Source organism: Tachypleus tridentatus, chromosome 10 (assembly GCF_004210375.1).
Source record: "Tachypleus tridentatus isolate NWPU-2018 chromosome 10, ASM421037v1, whole genome shotgun sequence".
NCBI lineage: Eukaryota > Metazoa > Arthropoda > Merostomata > Xiphosura > Limulidae > Tachypleus > Tachypleus tridentatus.
The window spans coordinates 2,832,099-2,854,657 of NC_134834.1; the positions used below are offsets into that span (position 1 = coordinate 2,832,099).

Below are 22,559 nucleotides of genomic sequence, written 5' to 3' on the forward strand. Positions count from 1 at the left end.
GTGGATAGGCCTTGTTTCCAGATTAGGTGTGGCTAATGTAGATAGGCCTTGTTTCCAGATTAGGTGTGGCTAATGTGAATAGGCCTTGTTTCCAGATTAGGTGTGGCTAATGTGGATAGGCCTTGTTTGTATTCCACTCTTGGCTTCATTATGAGACAAAATTATGAGCTATTAATTAACATTATTATTATTTAACATGTGAGTCATGCTAAGACTAACAGTCACTCATCAATAACATACAATAAGTATATATTTGCATTCTTTAAGTTATGTAACATTTTGAAATGTAAACAATAACACTATTGATTCTAAACAACTTACTGTAGAAACTTCTACTTGTGAAATACAGTTTGTTATAAACATTATTCATGTCTGTTCTACCGTCATTTCAAAAGTGAATGTTGGGCTTTGTCTGTGTGCACTTCAAGTTAAATATCTCAATTTTCTGTAACAATCCTTTATTGTTTTTTTTATTTACTGATTGGTTATACACCATTTTTTGTAGTTTTAAGAGTCTTGTGAAAATGTATAGTAAGAAACTATAGAATGGTGGTAATTGTATTTTTAACACGTAACAGAACTGAAACATTAAAATGAAAGTTATACATGTTTATTGTTAATGTGACATGCAACTGAATGCCTGTATATCAGATATTCACATTATTTAGTGGACTCCCAAACTTTGACACGTAACTCCTACTGACTCCCAAACTTTTGACACGTGTAGCTTCTATGGACTCCCAAACTTCTGACATGTGCAAGTCCTACTAGTTTGCAAACTTGTATTAATATGTGGGTCCTGCTGACTGTCAAATGTTTTATGCATATGCAAAGTTTGTTCACAAAATGTTATTAAAACAGAGAATGATACGATAACCAGTCAAATATTTAATGTGTTGTGTGACACATTTACAGTTTAACACTAATGACTACAGTAAAGCACGTGAAGTTTAGTAAAAATATATTAGATCTACTTGATCTGTTTATGTACGGTATATTTATGTGATGGTCGATTTTAGTAAATCTTTTCTATAAACAAAGTTTCTATTTTTCTAATGCACCAGTCGATGGCAAGTGGTCATCCTGGAGTGAATGGTCAGTCTGTTCTGTCACGTGTGATAGAGGAACCAGGGAGAGGACACGAGAATGTAATGACCCTGCTCCTCAACATGGTGGACGTGTGTGTGCTGGGGATGCCACCCAGATAGAAGAGTGTCACCCTGGGGCTTGTGAAGGTATTGTTGATTACATTGTATGTGCCTACAGGGAAAATTACATGTGGAAATATGTGCAGGAAAAGTATATTTAATTAGTTATACTAATGGCAAGGTTCATGTTTAGACTTAGCAGGAAAAGTATATTTAATTAGCTATACTAATGGCAAGGTTCATGTTTAGACTTAGCAGGAAAAGTATATTTCATTAGCTATACTAATGGCAAGGTTCATGTTTAGACTTAGCAGGAAAAGTATATTTAATTAGCTATACTAATGGCAAGGTTCATGTTTAGACTTAGCAGGAAAAGTATATTTAATTAGCTATACTAATGGCAAGGTTCATGTTTAGACTTAGCAGGAAAAGTATATTTAATTAGCTATACTAATGGCAAGGTTCATGTTTAGACTTAGCAGGAAAAGTATATTTAATTAGCTATACTAATGGCAAGGTTCATGTTTAGACTTAGCAGGAAAAGTATATTTAATTAGCTATACTAATGGCAAGGTTCATGTTTAGACTTAGCAGGAAAAGTATAATTAATTAGCTATACTAATGGCAAGGTTCATGTTTAGACTTAGCAGGAAAAGTATATTTAATTAGCTATACTAATGGCAAGGTTCGTGTTTAGACTTAGCAGGAAAAGTATATTTAATTAGCTATACTAATGGCAAGGTTCGTGTTTAGACTTAGCAGGAAAAGTATATTTAATTAGCTATATTAATGGCAAGGTTCGTGTTTAGACTTAGCAGGAAAAGTATATTTATCTAGCTATATTAATGGCAAGGTTCATGTTTAGACTTAGCAGGAAAAGTATATTTCATTAGCTATACTAATGGCAAGGTTCATGTTTAGACTTATCAGGAAAAGTATATTTAATTAGCTATACTAATGGCAAAGTTCATGTTTAGACTTAGCAGGAAAAGTATATTTAATTAGCTATACTAATGGCAAGGTTCATATTTAGACTTAGCAGGAAAAGTATATTTAATTAGCTATACTAATGGCAAGGTTCATGTTTAGACTTAGCAGGAAAAGTATATTTAATTAGCTATACTAATGGCAAGGTTCGTGTTTAGACTTAGCAGGAAAAGTATATTTAATTAGCTATATTAATGGCAAGGTTCGTGTTTAGACTGAGCACGAAAAGTATATTTAATTAGCTATACTAATGGCAAGTTTCGTGATTAGACTTATCAGGAAAAGTATATTTAATTAGCTATACTAATGGCAAGGTTCATGTTTAGACTTAGCAGGAAAAGTGTATTTAATTAGCTATACTAATTGCAAGGTTCATGTTTAGACTTAGCAGGAAAAGTATATTTAATTATCTATACTAATGTCAAGGTTCATGTTTAGACTTAGCAGGAAAAGTATATTTAATTAGCTATACTAATGGCAAGGTTCATGTTTAGACTTAGCAGGAAAAGTGTATTTAATTAGCTATACTAATTGCAAGGTTCATGTTTAGACTTAGCAGGAAAAGTATATTTAATTATCTATACTAATGTCAAGGTTCATGTTTAGACTTAGCAGGAAAAGTATATTTAATTAGCTATACTAATGGCAAGGTTCGTGTTTAGACTTAGCTTATGCAGATCACGATTTATTATTATTATTACAGAAACTTAATTGTAAACTTTACCATGTATAGATGTATATTTTAATAATTTATTTGTTATTCACACGTGGTAATTGCTTACTTGAAAACCTTAAAGAAGATGCTTTTCTCACCACAATAAATTCCTTATATTTATTGGAATGTATGAAGTGATTAAAGATTTCATTATAATCTAGAGAGTGAATATTTCAACCATATGCTTTATCACATACAGTACTGTGAAAACCTCTAAGACAAAGTCAAACATCAGATTTCAGACTACTTTTAAAGAACAGCAGAAGGTAAATTACAGGTGAAACATAATTGTATTAATATTTATGTTTAGTACAACAGAAACTCAGTGGAAGTGTCTGAGTTGAACAGTTAATATTTTGTGTATCTCATTTTACTTTAATAACTATGAACAGTATTTCAAGGATTGTTGTAACTTATTTAATCAAAGTATTCTTTGGGATTTTACTCCAAGTGTCTCTAATTCACTCCCATAAAGTTTCTTTGAAAGTAACTTTTGATTTGCCAAGTTTTTGATCCATCAGATCCCAGATCTGTTCAGATGGGTTAAAATCAGTGATCTGTGAAGGATAATGTATCATTTGAATGAGTCCAGTAGCTTCTTTCTTAACTAAACAGTTTCTACATAGGTTAGGTGTGTGTTTGGGGTTATTATCTTCTTGATAGTAGAATCATTTACCAATAATACATAAACTGCTTGGTATACCATGATGGATCAATATCTGATGGTACTTGACCTGGTCCATTATTCCATCTATTTTGTAAATATCTCTTGTTACCTCAATAAAAAAACACTCCCTAACCATTACACTGCCTCCCCTCATGTTTCATGGTAGGTGCTATGCACTGAGGTAAGTATCTTTCACCTTTCTTCTACCAGATTTACAACTTATGTTTATAACTAAATATTTCAAACATGGACTTATCCATCCATAAAACCAGTTTCCAATCATCAACAGTCCAGTTTTTGTACTTTTTACCAACTTTCAGTTTCTTGACAATGTTTGTATGTCAAAGTAAAGGTTTTAAACTGGTACATAACCAAATATTCCATTCTGGTTCAGTGTTCTTCATACTGTAGATCTGGACACTGTTCTGTTATTCAGTACATGTTGTTTGTGTTATGCTTGATATCAGTGACAGTCTTACTTTTGTCCTGAAGACTTCATAAACAAATTTATTTAACATCAGTATCACTGAGTTTATGTGTTCTACCTCTTCCTTTCTTATTTTCAAACTTACCTGTCTCAGTCTCATGATCTAGGATACACTTGACAGTGTTTGTGGAATGTTTCTAGTCTAAATCAGTTTGTCAGAGTCCAACCAACATCACGTAAAGCTTTTATGTAAACTCTCTGCTCTACTGACAATTCTCTACTCTTTTTGGAAGTGACAACTAAACTTAATATGTAGTGTTAAATACTGTTTTTATCAAGGTTTACTTATGAAGTGCCACAAAGTCGATTTCTTCTATCATATACTAGCTTCTTTCTATATAGTTAAGGTACTACATAAGATATTATGACAGTTATTTGAGACCCTAAATTTGGTCAATATTTTCGTTCAAGAGGAATTCTTAATGACATACCCTTGATACAAGTATATGTAATTCTAAATAATTATAGGTATTTTCACCCTGGCTCAGTCAGTTGTTAATAGGAACCAATGAAGCAAAGTGTTGAAATTTACATTCTGTAATAACATGTGAGAATTAGTGCCATTAAAATAGAAAAACAACATTACAGAATATTCTCTTGCCCTAACACAGTATTGTATCGTAAAACATTACAGAATATTTTCTTGCCCTAACACAGTATTGTATCATAAAACAACATTACAGAATATTCTCTTGCCCTAACACAGTATTGTATCATAAAACAACATTACAGAATATTCTCTTGCCCTAACACAGTATTGTATCAGAAAACAACATTACAGAATATTCTCTTGCCCTAACACAGTATTGTATCATAAAACAACATTACAGAATATTCTCTTGCCCTAACACAGTATTGTATCATAAAACAACATTACAGAATATTCTCTTGCCCTAACACAGTATTGTATCGTAAAACAACATTACAGAATATTCTCTTGCCCTAACACAGTATTGTATCATAAAACAACATTACAGAATATTCTCTTGCCCTAACACAGTATTGTATCATAAAACAACATTACAGAATATTCTCTTGCCCTAACACAGTATTGTATCGTAAAACAACATTACAGAATATTCTCTTGCCCTAACACAGTATTGTATCATAAAACAACATTACAGAGTATTCTCTTGCCCTAACACAGTATTGTATCGTAAAACAACATTACAGAATATTCTCTTGCCCTAACATAGTATTGTATCGTAAAACAACATTACAGAATATTCTCTTTCCCAAACACAGTATTGTATCGCCACTAATTTCTTTATTTCCTTTAATATACCTTTTGTAGATGGTTGCATATTAGTGTGGATGTTTAAAACCTTACTGTTCCTGTCTATTATACATTTGTACATTTTGAATTCTTAATAATAAATATCTATTACACAGGGATACAAACTTAAACTTCATAAACGTTGTTTTGGTTTTAATAATGTAGCTTCCATAATTCATCTATGGAGATTTCGAAAATAATATTAATTTTTTCCTATCACATAAGGATTTTGTTTACAAATTGGGAAGAACAGATTCTTACTTAGGTCGAAATATTATCTTGCTTACAACAATAAACATTTATTATTATTATTCTTGTTAGTTTTGGGTTGTAGGACTACTGATAAAACTCTCACATTGCGATTGGATAAGAGAAACCTACATCCAATGGTTGTCAACATTTTAAGCATAACAAAATGTAACCTGATTTTGATGAAAATCATTCACTTATGTAAAAACATAAAGTGATATTTTGTGAAAAGTTTGTACTTGAGGAATAAAAATGGACAATCTTTTTTTTTAAGTTAAGTGTACAGAAATTACTGTAGAACATGTAAACATTTCAAGACAACAGAACCTTTGCAGGTCTGTGTTATTTATGCAGTTCTGATAGATAAAACTGTAGTGTTGTTTCTTTATTATGAATATATAATAGTTTGACAGTCCTAGCAGTTACAACTGCATGGTTGTTTCATTATTATAAATGTCTGGTGGTTATACACTTCTGATGCTAACATGGTTAAAAGAGATTACTAGTACTTTTTGTTTCACAGAGATGCCACTTCGAGCTGCAGGTCACGTGATTGGAGCCTTAAATAATGTAGATATTGGACCTTCAAAGCTTGAAGCTAATATTACTCGACTCGGAATGCATCGCACAACAATTGCCAAACTTGAAAATGTTCCCGATCTAGTTGGTGAGAAGAGTTTTAGTCTTTCAGTACAAAAATAAATGTATCTTCAAATTGTTAAACCAGTATTTGGTAAGAAAAATTCTAAAACATTGATAAAGTAGTAATTGGTAAGAAAGATTCTAAAACATTGATAAAGTAGTAATTGGTAAGAAATGAACTAAAACATTGTTAAAACAGTAATTGGTAAGAAATGAACTAAAACATTGTTATATTTAAAGCAGAAATTGGTAAGAAAGGTACTAAAACATTATTTTAGTTATAAAATAGTAATTAGTAAGAGAGATTCTGAAACATTATTATAGTTAAAGTAGTAGTTGGTAAGAAAAGCACTAAAACATTACTATAGTTACAGCAGTGATTGGTAAGAAAGGTACTAAAACATTATTATAGTTACAGCAGTCATTGGTAAGAAAGATACTAAAACATTACAATAGTTACAGCAGTGATTGGTAAGAAATGCACTAAAACATTACTATAGTTACATCAGTAACTGGTAAGAAAGGCACTAAAACATTACTATAGTTACATCAGTAACTGGTATGAAAGATACTAAAACATTACTATAGTTACAGCAGTGATTGGTAAGAAAGGTTCTAAAACATTACTATAGTTACAGCAGTGATTGGTTAGAAAGGTTCTAAAACATTACTATAGTTACAGCAGTCATTGGTAAGAAAGGCACTAAAACATTACTATAGTCACATCAGTAACTGGTATGAAAGATACTAAAACATTACTATAGTTACAGCAGTGATTGGTTAGAAAGGCACTAAAACATTACTATAGTTACATCAGTAACTGGTAAGAAAGGTTCTAAAACATTACTATAGTTACAGCAGTGATTGGTAAGAAAGGCACTAAAACATTACTATAGTTACAGCAGTGATTGGTAAGAAAGGTTCTAAAACATTACTATAGTTACAGCAGTCATTGGTAAGAAAGGCACTAAAACATTACTATAGTTACATCAGTAACTGGTATGAAAGATACTAAAACATTACTATAGTTACATCAGTAACTGGTATGAAAGATACTAAAACATTACTATAGTTACAGCAGTCATTGGTAAGAAAGATACTAAAACATTACTATAGTTACATCAGTAACTGGTATGAAAGATACTAAAACATTACTATAGTTACATCAGTAACTGGTATGAAAGATACTAAAACATTACTATAGTTACAGCAGTCATTGGTAAGAAAGATACTAAAACATTACTATAGTTACAGCAGTGATTGGTAAGAAAGGCACTAAAACATTACTATAGTTACAGCAGTGATTGGTAAGAAAGGTTCTAAAACATTACTATAGTTACAGCAGTGATTGGTAAGAAAGGCACTTAAACATTACTATAGTTACAGCAGTCATTGGTAAGAAAGGTTCTAAAACATTACTATAGTTACAGCAGTGATTGGTAAGAAAGATACTAAAACATTACTATAGTTACAGCAGTGATTGGTAAGAAAGGCACTAAAACATTACTATAGTTACAGCAGTCATTGGTAAGAAAGATACTAAAACATTACTATAGTTACAGCAGTGATTGGTAAGAAAGGCACTAAAACATTACTATAGTTACAGCAGTCATTGGTAAGAATGATACTAAAACATTACTATAGTTACAGCAGTGATTGGTAAGAAAGGCACTAAAACATTACTATAGTTACATCAGTAACTGGTAAGAAAGGCACTAAAACATTACTATAGTTACAGCAGTGATTGGTAAGAAAGGTTCTAAAACATTACTATAGTTACAGCAGTGATTGGTAAGAAAGATACTAAAACATTACTATAGTTACATCAGTAACTGGTAAGAAAGGTTCTAAAACATTACTATAGTTACAGCAGTGATTGGTAAGAAAGTCACTAAAACATTACTACAGTTACAGCAGTGATTGGTAAGAAAGATACTAAAACGTTACTATAGTTACAGCAGTCATTGGTAAGAAAGATACTAAAACATTACTATAGTTACAGCAGTCATTGGTAAGAAAGATACTAAAACATTACTATAGTTACAGCAGTGATTGGTAAGAAAGGCACTAAAACATTACTATAGTTACAGCAGTGATTGGTAAGAAAGGTTCTAAAACATTACTATAGTTACAGCAGTGATTGGTAAGAATGATACTAAAACATTACTATAGTTACAGCAGTGATTGGTAAGAAAGGCACTAAAACATTACTATAGTTACATCAGTAACTGGTAAGAAAGGCACTAAAACATTACTATAGTTACAGCAGTGATTGGTAAGAAAGGTTCTAAAACATTACTATAGTTACAGCAGTGATTGGTAAGAAAGATACTAAAACATTACTATAGTTACAGCAGTGATTGGTAAGAAAGGCACTAAAACATTACTATAGTTACAGCAGTAACTGGTATGAAAGAACTATAGTTACAGCAGTGATTGGTAAGAAAGATACTAAAACATTACTATAGTTACAGCAGTGATTGGTAAGAAAGGTTCTAAAACATTACTATAGTTACAGCAGTCATTGGTAAGAAAGGCACTAAAACATTACTATAGTTACAGCAGTGATTGGTAAGAAAGGTTCTAAAACATTACTATAGTTACATCAGTGATTGGTAAGAAAGGTTCTAAAACATTACTATAGTTACATCAGTAACTGGTAAGAAAGGCACTAAAACATTACTATAGTTACATCAGTAACTGGTAAGAAAGGCACTAAAATATTACTATAGTTACATCAGTAACTGGTATGAAAGATACTAAAACATTACTATAGTTACAGCAGTAACTGGTAAGAAAGGCACTAAAACATTACTATAGTTACAGCAGTAACTGGTAAGAAAGATACTAAAACATTACTATAGTTACAGCAGTAACTGGTAAGAAAGGCACTAAAACATTACTATAGTTACATCAGTAACTGGTATGAAAGATACTAAAACATTACTATAGTTACAGCAGTGATTGGTAAGAAAGGTTCTAAAACATTACTATAGTTACAGCAGTGATTGGTAAGAAAGGTTCTAAAACATTACTATAGTTACATCAGTGATTGGTAAGAAAGGTTCTAAAACATTACTATAGTTACAGCAGTGATTGGTAACAAAGGCACTAAAACATTACTATAGTTACATCAGTAACTGGTATGAAAGATACTAAAACATTACTATAGTTACAGCAGTCATTGGTAAGAAAGGTTCTAAAACATTACTATAGTTGCATCAGTAACTGGTATGAAAGATACTAAAACATTACTATAGTTACAGCAGTAACTGGTAAGAAAGGCACTAAAACATTACTATAGTTACATCAGTAACTGGTATGAAAGATACTAAAACATTACTATAGTTACAGCAGTAACTGGTGAGAAAGGCACTAAAACATTACTATAGTTACATCAGTAACTGGTATGAAAGATACTAAAACATTACTATAGTTACAGCAGTAACTGGTAAGAAAGGCACTAAAACATTACTATAGTTACATCAGTAACTGGTATGAAAGATACTAAAACATTACTATAGTTACAGCAGTAACTGGTAAGAAAGGCACTAAAACATTACTATAGTTACAGCAGTCATTGGTAAGAAAGGCACTAAAACATTACTATAGTTACAGCAGTGATTGGTAAGAAAGGTTCTAAAACATTACTATAGTTACATCAGTGATTGGTAAGAAAGGCACTAAAACATTACTATAGTTACAGCAGTGATTGGTAAGAAAGGTTCTAAAACATTACTATAGTTACATCAGTAACTGGTAAGAAAGGTTCTAAAACATTACTATAGTTACATCAGTAACTGGTAAGAAAGGTTCTAAAACATTACTATAGTTACATCAGTAACTGGTAAGAAAGGCACTAAAACATTACTATAGTTACAGCAGTGATTGGTAACAAAGATACTAAAATATTATTAAACTGACTTTCAGTTCACTTCAGAATTATATCTTCACAATAAATATTTCTCATATTTTTGCTTTCAGTTCTTAGTTTTCTTTTCTTTGAACGCTTGGAATCTTTTTTCAAACTAAGTTTAATAAACAATAATTTCTCACAAGAAATGATAACAACTAATTTAACTCTTGGTTTGTAATGAAACTAGCTTCAAGTGGTAAGAGTGCCAAAACATGAGAAAGTCTTTCTATTGTAGTATCAATAGTTTAATAAAATGATATCTGAGAAGTTTAGTGTAATTTATCTTTTGTTTAATTTTGTTTGAATAGTATTTACATCTACAGTGACATTATATCTCAGTATCCATATTCTAATTGAAAGCTTTAAATTACTAATTTGTAGGATTTTGTGACATATGTTTAACAATTCTCAATAGATTTATAAGTTCAGTAAATAAGTTATGTAGGTTTAATTCTCTTTACATTGTCTTGGTTAGATTGACCATTTTGTATTTGTTTAAATTATATATTTGACATTACTAACTATTAATATAAAACCTGTATCTTTAAAAAATTTGACAAACATTCAGTTAATATTAGAAATCTTTCACATGAAAATATTACTAACTATTAATATAAAATCTGTATCTTTAAAAAATTTGACAAACATTCAGTTAATATTAGAAATCTTTCACATGAAAATATTCAAATTTTCAGTAAAGTATTTTTAACACGTAATGGGTACCTCAGGGTGTCAAAATTTCCTGACATAAATTTCTGATTTGTATTACTAAAATAGAACAGTGAAAAATGTTTTTCCTTGTAATGAAACACTTCTACCTTCAGCCACTTGTCTTTCCTTATAATGAAACACTTCTTCCTTCAACCACTTGTCTTTCCTTATTATGAAACACTTCTTCCTTCAGCCACTTGTCTTTCCTTATAATGAAACACTTCTACCTTCAGCCACTTGTCTTTCCTTATTATGAAACACTTCTTCCTTCAACCACTTGTCTTTCCTTATAATGAAACACTTCTACCTTCAGCCACTTGTCTTTCCTTATAATGAAACACTTCTACCTTCAGCCACTTGTCTTTCCTTATAATGAAACACTTCTTCCTTCAACCACTTGTCTTTCCTTATTATGAAACACTTCTACCTTCAGCCACTTGTCTTTCCTTATAATGAAACACTTCTACCTTCAGCCACTTGTCTTTCCTTATAATGAAACACTTCTTCCTTCAGCCACTTGTCTTTCCTTATTATGAAACACTTCTACCTTCAGCCACTTGTCTTTCCTTGTAATGAAACACTTCTACCTTCAGCCACTTGTCTTTCCTTGTAATGAAACACTTCTACCTTCAGCCACTTGTCTTTCCTTGTAATGAAACACTTCTACCTTCAGCCACTTGTCTTTCCTTGTAATGAAACACTTCTTCCTTCAACCACTTGTCTTTCCTTATTATGAAACACTTCTACCTTCAGCCACTTGTCTTTCCTATTAATGAAACACTTCTACCTTCAGCCACTTGTCTTTCCTTCTTTTTTCGTTTAATTCAGCTGATCATGATTTTTATTTTCTTCTTATAAGGAAACTCTTTGATGAGATTTGCCTCTTTCATCATCTCATATCTTTCTTATAGAATATTGGTAGAATTTCAGTTGGTTCAGGAAGACTCTGGATTTAGCTTCATTATGTTATGAGAGAATCTGGGTAAAAAGGTTCAGTGAAGTTTCTTTCCATTTAGACTTAAATAGTCCCATTGGACTGACAACAAATTTGTACCTATGATGTATGCATTTCGTGTTAATGAACTAGAAAAATATTAGTCCATAAGTATAGTTTGTTTTTACTAGTTTGAGTGCAATGATTTTATGTCAATAATAAACACTGTTTTCTTCATCTTAGAATTTTCAAATTTCATTTGCTTAATTTTTAAAACCTCCTAAATATATTTCAGATGTTTTTGTTAGTAAAACTTTATTTTATATATGCTATTTTCTCTACCTTAACTCTATACAAGGTTGATCAATTTGACCGACTTTGTAACCTTAAAAAAAATAATTCTAAATTACTTTTTCTTCTAGAACAATTTTAAAATGTGAGATGGAACAACATTAATCTATCTTTAGTAGCTGTAAGCTTGTGACAGTAAACATCTACTTATAATTAAATTGTATTGTTTTATTACCATTTGAAATGTGTGAAACTACTCTTCATGCCATTTTAAGTAGTAAATCACTTGGGGAATGTGCAGCTTATGTTATACTGTTGAATTACATTACCCAGAAGCTACTATGAACTGCTTGCATTTGTGCCTCCTGAAAATTAGTTACTATATTATTATTTATTTCACCCAATCTAGTCTTAACTAACTTAAAGAGTTCCATATATTTACACTTATTTACTTTTATAATAATAAATACTGACTTATTTTGTCAGTCAACTGTCAGTGATATTTATCGCTACATTTTTATACTAAAATAATGCTGCACTGAATAATTTTTATGTAATTCAATAATGCACCAAATAGCACAGAATAATAACATTCAGGAAGCAGCCAGTATTTCTTAATCATCACAATTTTTCTGTCTTCCTAACTGTGCAAGTTGATATGTTTCCCATGGAATGAAGTTTGTAGTGAAACAAAGACAAATCCCTGTAAAGAAAGTAATTCAATATAAAGTGATAGATGAAAATCTCAACCTTCTGTTGATTATAAATAATGTGGTATTAAACATAACAGAAAACTCTTAACGAATCTTGAAAGAGATGTGACAGGTTGGTGTGGCAAGAGGGGCCTAATTTTCTGTTTGATGGCTCAGTAACCAATCAAGACTGAAGACAGTAAAAATTCTGCTTTGTCTAACCAATGATGATATTATTGTGAGTAATTTACCTTAAACTTCATTCTCATTGAAGAAGTAATGAACAAATTAGAGAAGTGATAACAAGAGAAAAGTAATGCCAATTTCTCACACCAGGGGAAACTCAAAATTTGTTTTAATTTTGTCTTGTAGAATTAATGACATAAACAAGTTTATATATACTGTTAAAATATGGATCATTAACCATCATTTTGTAATATATTAATTGATATAACAAAAAGTACATTAATCAAATTTTGAATATAATTCATTTAAAAACCTTGTGATATGCACAGAAAATGGAGAAAGACGATTAAAGTTGTTGTTCATTTTGTTTCAGCCGCTTGGCTTAAAACTCTAGTCCCTCTACTCACCCCAGTCTACTGGACAACTGCCTATGAAATTGGCCAGGCTGTTAATGGGTTTAGCCTCACTGATGGTTTCTTTCGTAAAGAAACTCAGGTTTCTTTTGCAACTGGTAAGTAGAATTTTTATGTAAAAAAGGTTACTTTTGGTGTTTGAAAGTTGTTGTATAGACCTTGCTACCAGTTAGAATTGCTCTTTGTTACAATACTGTACAGTATGTTTTTATACTTTTCTTAAACTAGTCATTAAGTAATGGACAGAAACTCTTCATTAGTGAAACACATAGGAAATAAATACTTGACCCACAAGTGCTGGAATCAGTGTAGATGCACAACTGCTCTAGCCTACTTATAATGTGCAAATAGTCATCTTTAATCACAAAATTTTGTTTAGAAACCTATCTGTTCATTTACATACTTAATTTTCTGTACCTTTGATCTTCATGTTATTATAGTTTTGTTTCATTTACAATTTATTTATTTGTGATTCTGCTCAGTGCTGACAATAAACTTATTAACAACTCCTGCATTAATAGATTTCTATGTAATTCTGTTGCTTAACTTTATGTAGGGTTAGTATTAAACTTGGAGTTTCTTAATTAGTTGATCTATATATAATACTGATACCTAACTTTATTAACATCTTCTTCATTCTATGTTCTTTATGTAGGGTTAGTGTTAATCTTGGAGTTTCTTAATTAGTTGATCTATATATAATACTGATACCCAACTTTATTAACATCTTCTTCATTCTATGTTCTTTATGTGGGGTCAGTGTTAATCTTGGAGTTTCTTAATTAGTTGATCTATATATAATACTGTTACCCAACTTTATTAACATCTTCTTCATTCTATGTTCTTTATGTGGGGTTAGTGTTAATCTTGGAGTATCTTAATTAGTTGATCTATATATTATACTGTTACCCAACTTTATTAACATCTTCTTCATTCTATGTTCTTTATGTGGGGTCAGTGTTAATCTTGGAGTTTCTTAATTAGTTGATCTATATATAATACTGATACCCAACTTTATTAACATCTTCTTCATTCTATGTTCTTTATGTAGGGTCAGTGTTAAACTTGGAGTTTCTTAATTAGTTGATCTATATATAATACTGATACCCAACTTTATTAACATCTTCTTCATTCTATGTTCTTTATGTAGGGTTAGTGTTAAACTTGGAGTTTCTTAATTAGTTGATCTATATATAATACTGATACCCAACTTTATTAACATCTTCTTCATTCTATGTTCTTTATGTAGGGTCAGTGTTAAACTTGGAGTTTCTTAATTAGTTGATCTATATATAATACTGATACCCAACTTTATTAACATCTTCTTCATTCAATGTTCTTTATGTAGGGTCAGTGTTAAACTTGGAGTTTCTTAATTAGTTGATCTATATATAATACTGATACCCAACTTTATTAACATTTTCTTCATTCTGTGTTCTTTATGTAGGGTTAGTGTTAAACTTGGAGTTTTTTAATTAGTTGATCTATATATAATACTGATACCCAACTTTATTAACATCTTCTTCATTCAATGTTCTTTATGTAGGGTCAGTGTTAAAGTTGGAGTATCTTAATTAGTTGATCTATATATAATACTGATACCCAACTTTATTAACATCTTCTTCATTCTATGTTCTTTATGTAGGGTTAGTGTTAAACTTGGAGTTTCTTAATTAGTTGATCTATATATAATACTGATACCCAACTTTATTAACATCTTCTTCATTCTATGTTGTTTATGTAGGGTTAGTGTTCAACTTAATTTATTATGGAAAACCTCAACTTTCAGTATCTAACAACGTTTATGGGTTTCTCATCAAACGTTCATGGTTCTCTCTTGCAGGGGAAGTGTTACATATGACACATGTGGCAAGAGGACTGGATGCTGATGGTGTGTTGCTGGTAGATGTCGTCATCAGTGGAGAAGTGCCAGTTTTTGCTCCTGACACTCAAATAGAGATTGATCCTTATGAAGGTATCTTTGGCTGATGTAACATTAATTACAGAAATCTGTAGGATTGAAATTATTAATTCATGCTTTCTTCTGTGTTATGGGATTATGTGCTGGAAGTGTGGTCTTTTCCCAGAGTTTGTGCGTTATTTTGTGATTTTCTACCATCACGATAGTTGAGGAAAATGACCATAGATGTCTGTTATGTGACCTCATCATTGTGACAGTTTTGTTTTGTGATCTGCTTAGTTTGTGGTTAGATTGGTTATGTGATGTCACTACTCATGATTCTGTTGTTTGTTCATCCTTTTCACATTAACATTGTTGAGTGATTGTTAAAAAATGTTACTTTGTTATGTATGTTTGGGGAGAATGGGTTAAAGTATTAGTTTTGTTATGTATGTTTGGGTGAAAGTATTAGTTTTGTTATGTATGTTTGGGGAGAATGGGTGAAAGTATTAGTTTTGTTATGTATGTTTGGGTGAAAGTATTATTTGGTGATCTTGTGATGACAAGAAACCCACTGAAGTAAAAATGTGTCTCAGGTATGGGTACTAATACTTTTATTAATAAAGCAGAGAACAATGTTTCAACCTTCTTAGGTCATCTTCAGGTCAAAACGTTCTATGCTTTATTAGTAAAAGTGTTAATACCCATGCCAGCTATCCTCAGATAAGTATTTGGTTATCTGTATGAAATATAGGATGGACATTCACAAGAAGACATGAACTTTTACCTAGAATGGACATTCAGTGGAAGATATGAGATTGTATCTAGGATGAACATTCACTGGAAGACATTAGCTTGTATCTAGGATGGACATTCAATGAAAGACATGAGCTTGTATCTAGGATGGACATTCAATGAAAGACATGAGCTTGTATCTAGGATGAATATTCACTGGAAGACATGAACTTGTTTCTAGAATAAACATTCACTGGAAGACATGAACTTGTTTCTAGAATAAACATTCACTGGAAGACATGAACTTGTTTCTAGAATAAACATTCACTGGAAGACATGAACTTGTATCTAGGATGAACATTCACTGGAAGACATTAGCTTGTATCTAGGATGGACATTCAATGAAAGACATGAGCTTGTATCTAGGATGAATATTCACTGGAAGACATGAACTTGTTTCTAGAATAAACATTCACTGGAAGACATGAACTTGTTTCTAGAATAAACATTCACTGGAAGACATACTTTTGTTTCTAGAATAAACATTCACTGGAAGACATGAACTTGTATCTAGGATGAACATTCACTGGAAGACATTAGCTTGTATCTAGGATGAATATTCACTGGAAGACATTAGCTTGTATCTAGAATGGACATTCACTGGAAGACATTGGCTTGTATCTAGAATGTACATTCACTGGAAGACATTGGCTTGTATCTAGAATGTACATTCAGTGAAAGACATTGGCTTGTATCTAGGATGTACATTCAGTGAAAGACATGAGATCGTATCTAGGATGAACGTTCACTGGAAGACATTAGCTTGTATCTAGGATGAACATTCACTGGAAGACATGAACTTGTATCTAGAATGAACATTCACTGGAAGACATTAGCTTGTATCTAGGATGGACATTCAATGAAAGACATGAACTTGTTTCTAGAATAAACATTCACTGGAAGACATACTTTTGTTTCTAGAATAAACATTCACTGGAAGACATGAACTTGTATCTAGGATGAACATTCACTGGAAGACATTGGCTTGTATCTAGAATATACATTCACTGGAAGACATTGGCTTGTATCTAGAATGTACATTCAGTGAAAGACATTGGCTTGTATCTAGGATGTACATTCAGTGAAAGACATGAGATCGTATCTAGGATGAACGTTCACTGGAAGACATTAGCTTGTATCTAGGATGAACATTCACTGGAAGACATGAACTTGTATCTAGAATGAACATTCACTGGAAGACATTAGCTTGTATCTAGGATGGACATTCAATGAAAGACATGAACTTGTTTCTAGAATAAACATTCACTGGAAGACATACTTTTGTTTCTAGAATAAACATTCACTGGAAGACATGAACTTGTATCTAGGATGAACATTCACTGGAAGACATTAGCTTGTATCTAGGATGAATATTCACTGGAAGACATTAGCTTGTATCTAGAATGGACATTCAATGAAAGACATTGGCTTGTATCTAGAATGGACATTCACTGGAAGACATTAGCTTGCATCTAGAACGAACATTCACTGAAAGACATTGGCTTGTATCTAGGATGTACATTCAGTGAAAGACATTGGCTTGTATCTAGGATGTACATTCAGTGAAAGACATGAGATTGTATCTAGGATGTACATTCAGTGAAAGACATGAGATTGTATCTAGGATGAACATTCACTGGAAGACATGAACTTGTATCTAGGATGAACATTCACTGGAAGACATGAACTTGTATCTAGGATGAACATTCACTGGAAGACATTAGCTTGTATCTAGGATGGACATTCAATGAAAGACATTAGCTTGTATCTAGGATGAATATTCACTGGAAGACATGAACTTGTTTCTAGGATCAACATTTACTGGAAGATATGAGCTTCTATCTAGGATAGACATTCACTGTAAGACATTGGCTTGTATCTAGAACGAACATTCACTGAAAGACATGAGATTGTATCTAGGATGTACATTCAGTGAAAGACATGAATAACTAATACTTCTGTTTTCAAGATGTTCATGCACTGTAAATATAACAGGCACCTGTTTGTGTTCAGTTTATTCTTTCAGTGTTTTATATAATAAACTATTTCCACTAAAACATATACAGTAACTTTTCATTAAATCAGTTATTCACACAGCAAGTGCCTTTTTCTATTTACACAACTAATGGTTTGTTGTATTTACACAGTAAATGGTTTGTTGTATTTACACAGTAAAAGGTTTGTTGTATTTACACAGTAAATGGTTTGTTGTATTTACACAGTAAATGGTTTGTTGTATTTACACAGTAAAAGGTTTGTTGTATTTACACAGTAAATGGTTTGTTGTATTTACACAGTAAAAGGTTTGTTGTATTTACACAGTAAATGGTTTGTTGTATTTACACAGTAAAAGGTTTGTTTCACTTACACAATGAATTACTTAATTTTTAGAGGATTACATACAAACAGGACCAAGCTCTTTGTATGGTTACTCTGCACGGACCTTCAGGGTTAACAATTATATCTTACCCTATGCTTGGAATCATACAATTACTTACGATGAAGCATTAGGACAGATGCCTTACTTGGTAGAAACTCTATATGCTACTGGTCTGGCCAACCACTATGATAAAAACAACCAAGAAATGAACTATATTGTTTCATCAACCATTGCCAAAGGTACACAGCTATGAAATGGTTCGATTATACTTTTATTTCTACAAATTCAATTATTTCAGACTATTGCCTGAAGAAAGCTAAACTTGTGATATACCTGTCTTATCTTACGTATTTTAACAAGTGTCTATATTTTTATTTACACTTCTTATAATTGATTTGTTCTGTATCCTATTAACATTTACTTTCTATGGGTTTATTTTGTTAACACTTACTGACACTGTTTCATGATGTATCTTATTAGCACTTACTAACAGTGTTTTGTTATGTGTCTTATCAGCACTTACCAACACTGTTTTGTTATGTATCTTATCAGCACTTACCAACACTGTTTTGTTATGTATCTTATCAGCACTTACCAACACTGTTTTGTTATGTATCTTATCAGCACTTACCAACATTGTTTTGTTATGTATCTTAACACTTGCTAACACTATTTTGTTACATATCTTATTACAGCTTTCTGTCCATACTTTATCATGTATCTTGTTAACACTTGCACGCATTCCTTTAGGTAATTTGTTAACATTTGCATGTAGTCCTTTAGTTAACTTGTTATACTTGCATGTATTTCTTTAGGTTACTTGTTACACTTGGATGTATTCCTTTAATTAACTTGTTACACTTGCATGTATTCCTTTAGTTAACTTGTTACACTTACATGTATTCCTTTAGGTATCTTGTTAACACTTGCATGTATTTCTTTAGGTAACTTGTTACACTTGCATGTAGTCCTTTAGTTAACTTGTTAACACTTGCATGTATTTCTTTAGGTAACTTGTTACAGTTGCATGTATTCCTTTAGTTAACTTGTTACACTTGCATGTATTCCTTTAGTTAACTTGTTACACTTGCATGTATTTCTTTAGGTAACTTGTTACACTTGCATGTATTCCTTTAGTTAACTTGTTACACTTGCTTGTATTCCTTTAGTTAACTTGTTACACTTGCATGTATTCCTTTAGGTAACTTGTTACACTTGCATGTATTCCTTTAGGTAACTTGTTACACTTGCATGTATTCCTTTAGGTAACTTGTTACACTTGCATGTATTCCTTTAGGTATCTTGTTAACACTTGCATGTATTCCTTTAGGTATCTTGTTAACACTTGCATGTATTTCTTTAGGTAACTTGTTACACTTGCATGTATTCCTTTAGTTAACTTGTTACACTTACATGTATTCCTTTAGGTAACTTGTTACACTTGCATGTATTCCTTTAGTTACTTGTTACACTTACGTGTATTCCTTTAGGTAACTTGTTACACTTGCGTGTATTCCTTTAGATATCTTGTTAACACTTGCATGTATTTCTTTAGGTAACTTGTTACACTTGCATGTAGTCCTTTAGTTAACTTGTTACACTTGCGTGTATTCCTTTAGGTAACTTGTTACACTTGCATGTATTTCTGTAGGCAACTTGTTCATACTTGCCATTATTCCTTTAGATATCTTGTTAACACTTGCATGTATTTCTTTAGGTAACTTGTTACACTTGCATGTATTCCTTTAGGTAACTTGTTACACTTGCATGTATTCCTTTAGTTAACTTGCTGCACTTGCATGTATTCCTTTAGGTAACTTGTTACATTTGCATGTATTCCTTTAGTTAACTTGTTACACTTGCGTGTATTCCTTTCGGTATCATGTTAATACTTGCATGTATTCCTTTAGTTAACTTGTTACACTTGCATGTATTCCTTTAGGTAACTTGTCAAACCTCATTATGGATACTTTGTTATTTATCTCAGTAACACTTAGTATCAACATCTATTATCAATAAAACCTAACTGTAGAATTTTCAATGGACTTTTCTATTCAAAAAGAAATGTCAGTCTATAAGCTATGTAACATATTTCAAAACTAAAATGCTTGTTTTATTCTATTTATGTTGTTCAAACAGGGAACCCAAGCAACAAGTGTCCAGATGGGTTTATACTTGATGCAGAAGGTCCATATTGTAGAGGTATGTTTGTTCATGTATTTAAGATACACAAACCCTTAATCCATGTATTAAGTTACACAAACCCATCATTCACGTATTTAAGTTACAAAAACCCATCACTCATGTATTAAGTTACACAAACCCATTATTCATGTTTAAGTTACACAAACCCATCATTCATGTATTTGAATTACACAAAGCCGTCTTTCACGTATTTGAATTACACAAACCCATCATTCGTGTATTTGAATTACACAAACCCATCATTCACATATTTAAGTTACACAAACCCATCATTCACGTATTTGAATTACACAAATCCATCATTCGTGTATTTGAATTACACAAATCCATCATTCACATATTTGAATTACACAAACCCATCATTCATGTTCAAGTTACACAAGCCCATCATTTATGTATTTAACTTACACAAACCATCCTTTATTTAATACATTTAGCTCAAACATGAAACTTTAATGTGTTTATGTGTAATGAGCCACCTTAAATTTGGTTCTCAACTGAAAATATACCCTGCTATCCAACAAAGTAACAAAACAGGATATACCCTTGCATCTAACTGGGTAATAAAACAATGTGTATACTAGTATCTAACAGGGTAACAATGAGATGTATACTAGTATATAACAGGGTAACAATGAGATGTATACTAGTATCTAACAGGGTAACAATGAGATGTGTACTGATATCTAACAGGGTAACGATGAGATGCGTACTGGTATCTAACAGAGTAACAATGAGATGTATACTAGTATATAACAGGGTAACAATGAGATGTGTACTGGTATATAACAGGGTAACCATGAGATGTATACTAGTATCTAACAGGGTAACAATGAGATGTGTACTGATATCTAACAGGGTAACGATGAGATGCGTACTGGTATCTAACAGAGTAACGATGAGATCTGTACTGGTATCTAACAGGGTAACGATGAGATCTGTACTGGTATCTAACAGGGTAACGATGAGATGTGTACTGGTATCTAACAGGGTAACAATGAGATGTGTACTGGTATCTAACAGGGTAACGATGAGATGTGTACTATTGCCTGAAAGAGTAATGAAGCACTCATATTAAAGAAGAGTTTCATAGTTAATGATTTACATGAATACCAAACACAGAAACCTAACAATGTATGTACTAACAATATATGTACTAAAATATATGTACCAACAGTATATGGACTAACAATATATGTACCAACAGTATATGGACTAACAATATACGTACCAACAATATACGTACCAACAGTATATGTACGAACAATATATATACCAACAGTATATGGACTAACAGTAAATGTACCAACAATATGCATACCAACAGTATATGTACTAACAATATATGTACCAACAGTATATGGACTAACAATATATGTACTAACAATATACGTACCAACAATATATGAACTAACAGTATGTGTACCAACAATATACGTACCAACAGTATATGTACGAACAATATATATACCAACAGTATATGGACTAACAGTAAATGTACCAACAATATGCATACCAACAGTATATGTACTAACAATATACATACCAACAGTATATGTAGTAACAATGTACGTACCAACAGTATATGTATAAACAATGTACGTACCAACAGTATATGTACAAACAATATAAAGTCATGTGAAAAAGTTAGGGCACCCTATGAAAGCCTGTGTAGTTGTGTAACATTTTTTGATATATAGATATTTAATCTCAATTTTAACAATACTGAGAGATTATAGGAATATAACTAAACAATTAAAACTGAAGAAAACACTTTTCAAGATCTTCTGTAAATGTAATTCTACAAAAATGCATATTCTAATTGAGGAAAAGTTAGTACACCCTACCCCTAATAGCTAGTGTTACCCCCTTTGGCTGAAATAACTGCAGTGAGATGCTTCTTGTAGCCATCTATCAGTCTCTGACATTGGTCAGAAGAGAGTTTACCCCACTCCTCAATGCAGA

At 31.6% G+C, this 22,559-nt stretch overlaps 1 protein-coding gene across 2 annotated transcripts in view; it reads left to right on the plus strand.

Moving 5' to 3' along the window:
- The window catches only part of LOC143228632 (hemicentin-1-like), a 64,456-nt gene that overhangs the window by 22,227 nt on the left and 19,670 nt on the right, over positions 1 to 22,559 (plus strand). For both annotated transcript variants that reach the window (XR_013015365.1, XM_076459860.1), the window contains exons 13-18: positions 1,065 to 1,235; positions 6,053 to 6,196; positions 13,275 to 13,412; positions 15,158 to 15,289; positions 18,401 to 18,628; positions 20,529 to 20,591. Coding sequence is in view for 1 of the 2 variants with exons in the window: in XM_076459860.1 (XP_076315975.1) it covers positions 1,065 to 1,235; positions 6,053 to 6,196; positions 13,275 to 13,412; positions 15,158 to 15,289; positions 18,401 to 18,628; positions 20,529 to 20,591 (876 nt within the window). In the remaining variant the exon portion in view is untranslated. The remainder of the gene's footprint in view (positions 1 to 1,064; positions 1,236 to 6,052; positions 6,197 to 13,274; positions 13,413 to 15,157; positions 15,290 to 18,400; positions 18,629 to 20,528; positions 20,592 to 22,559) is intronic.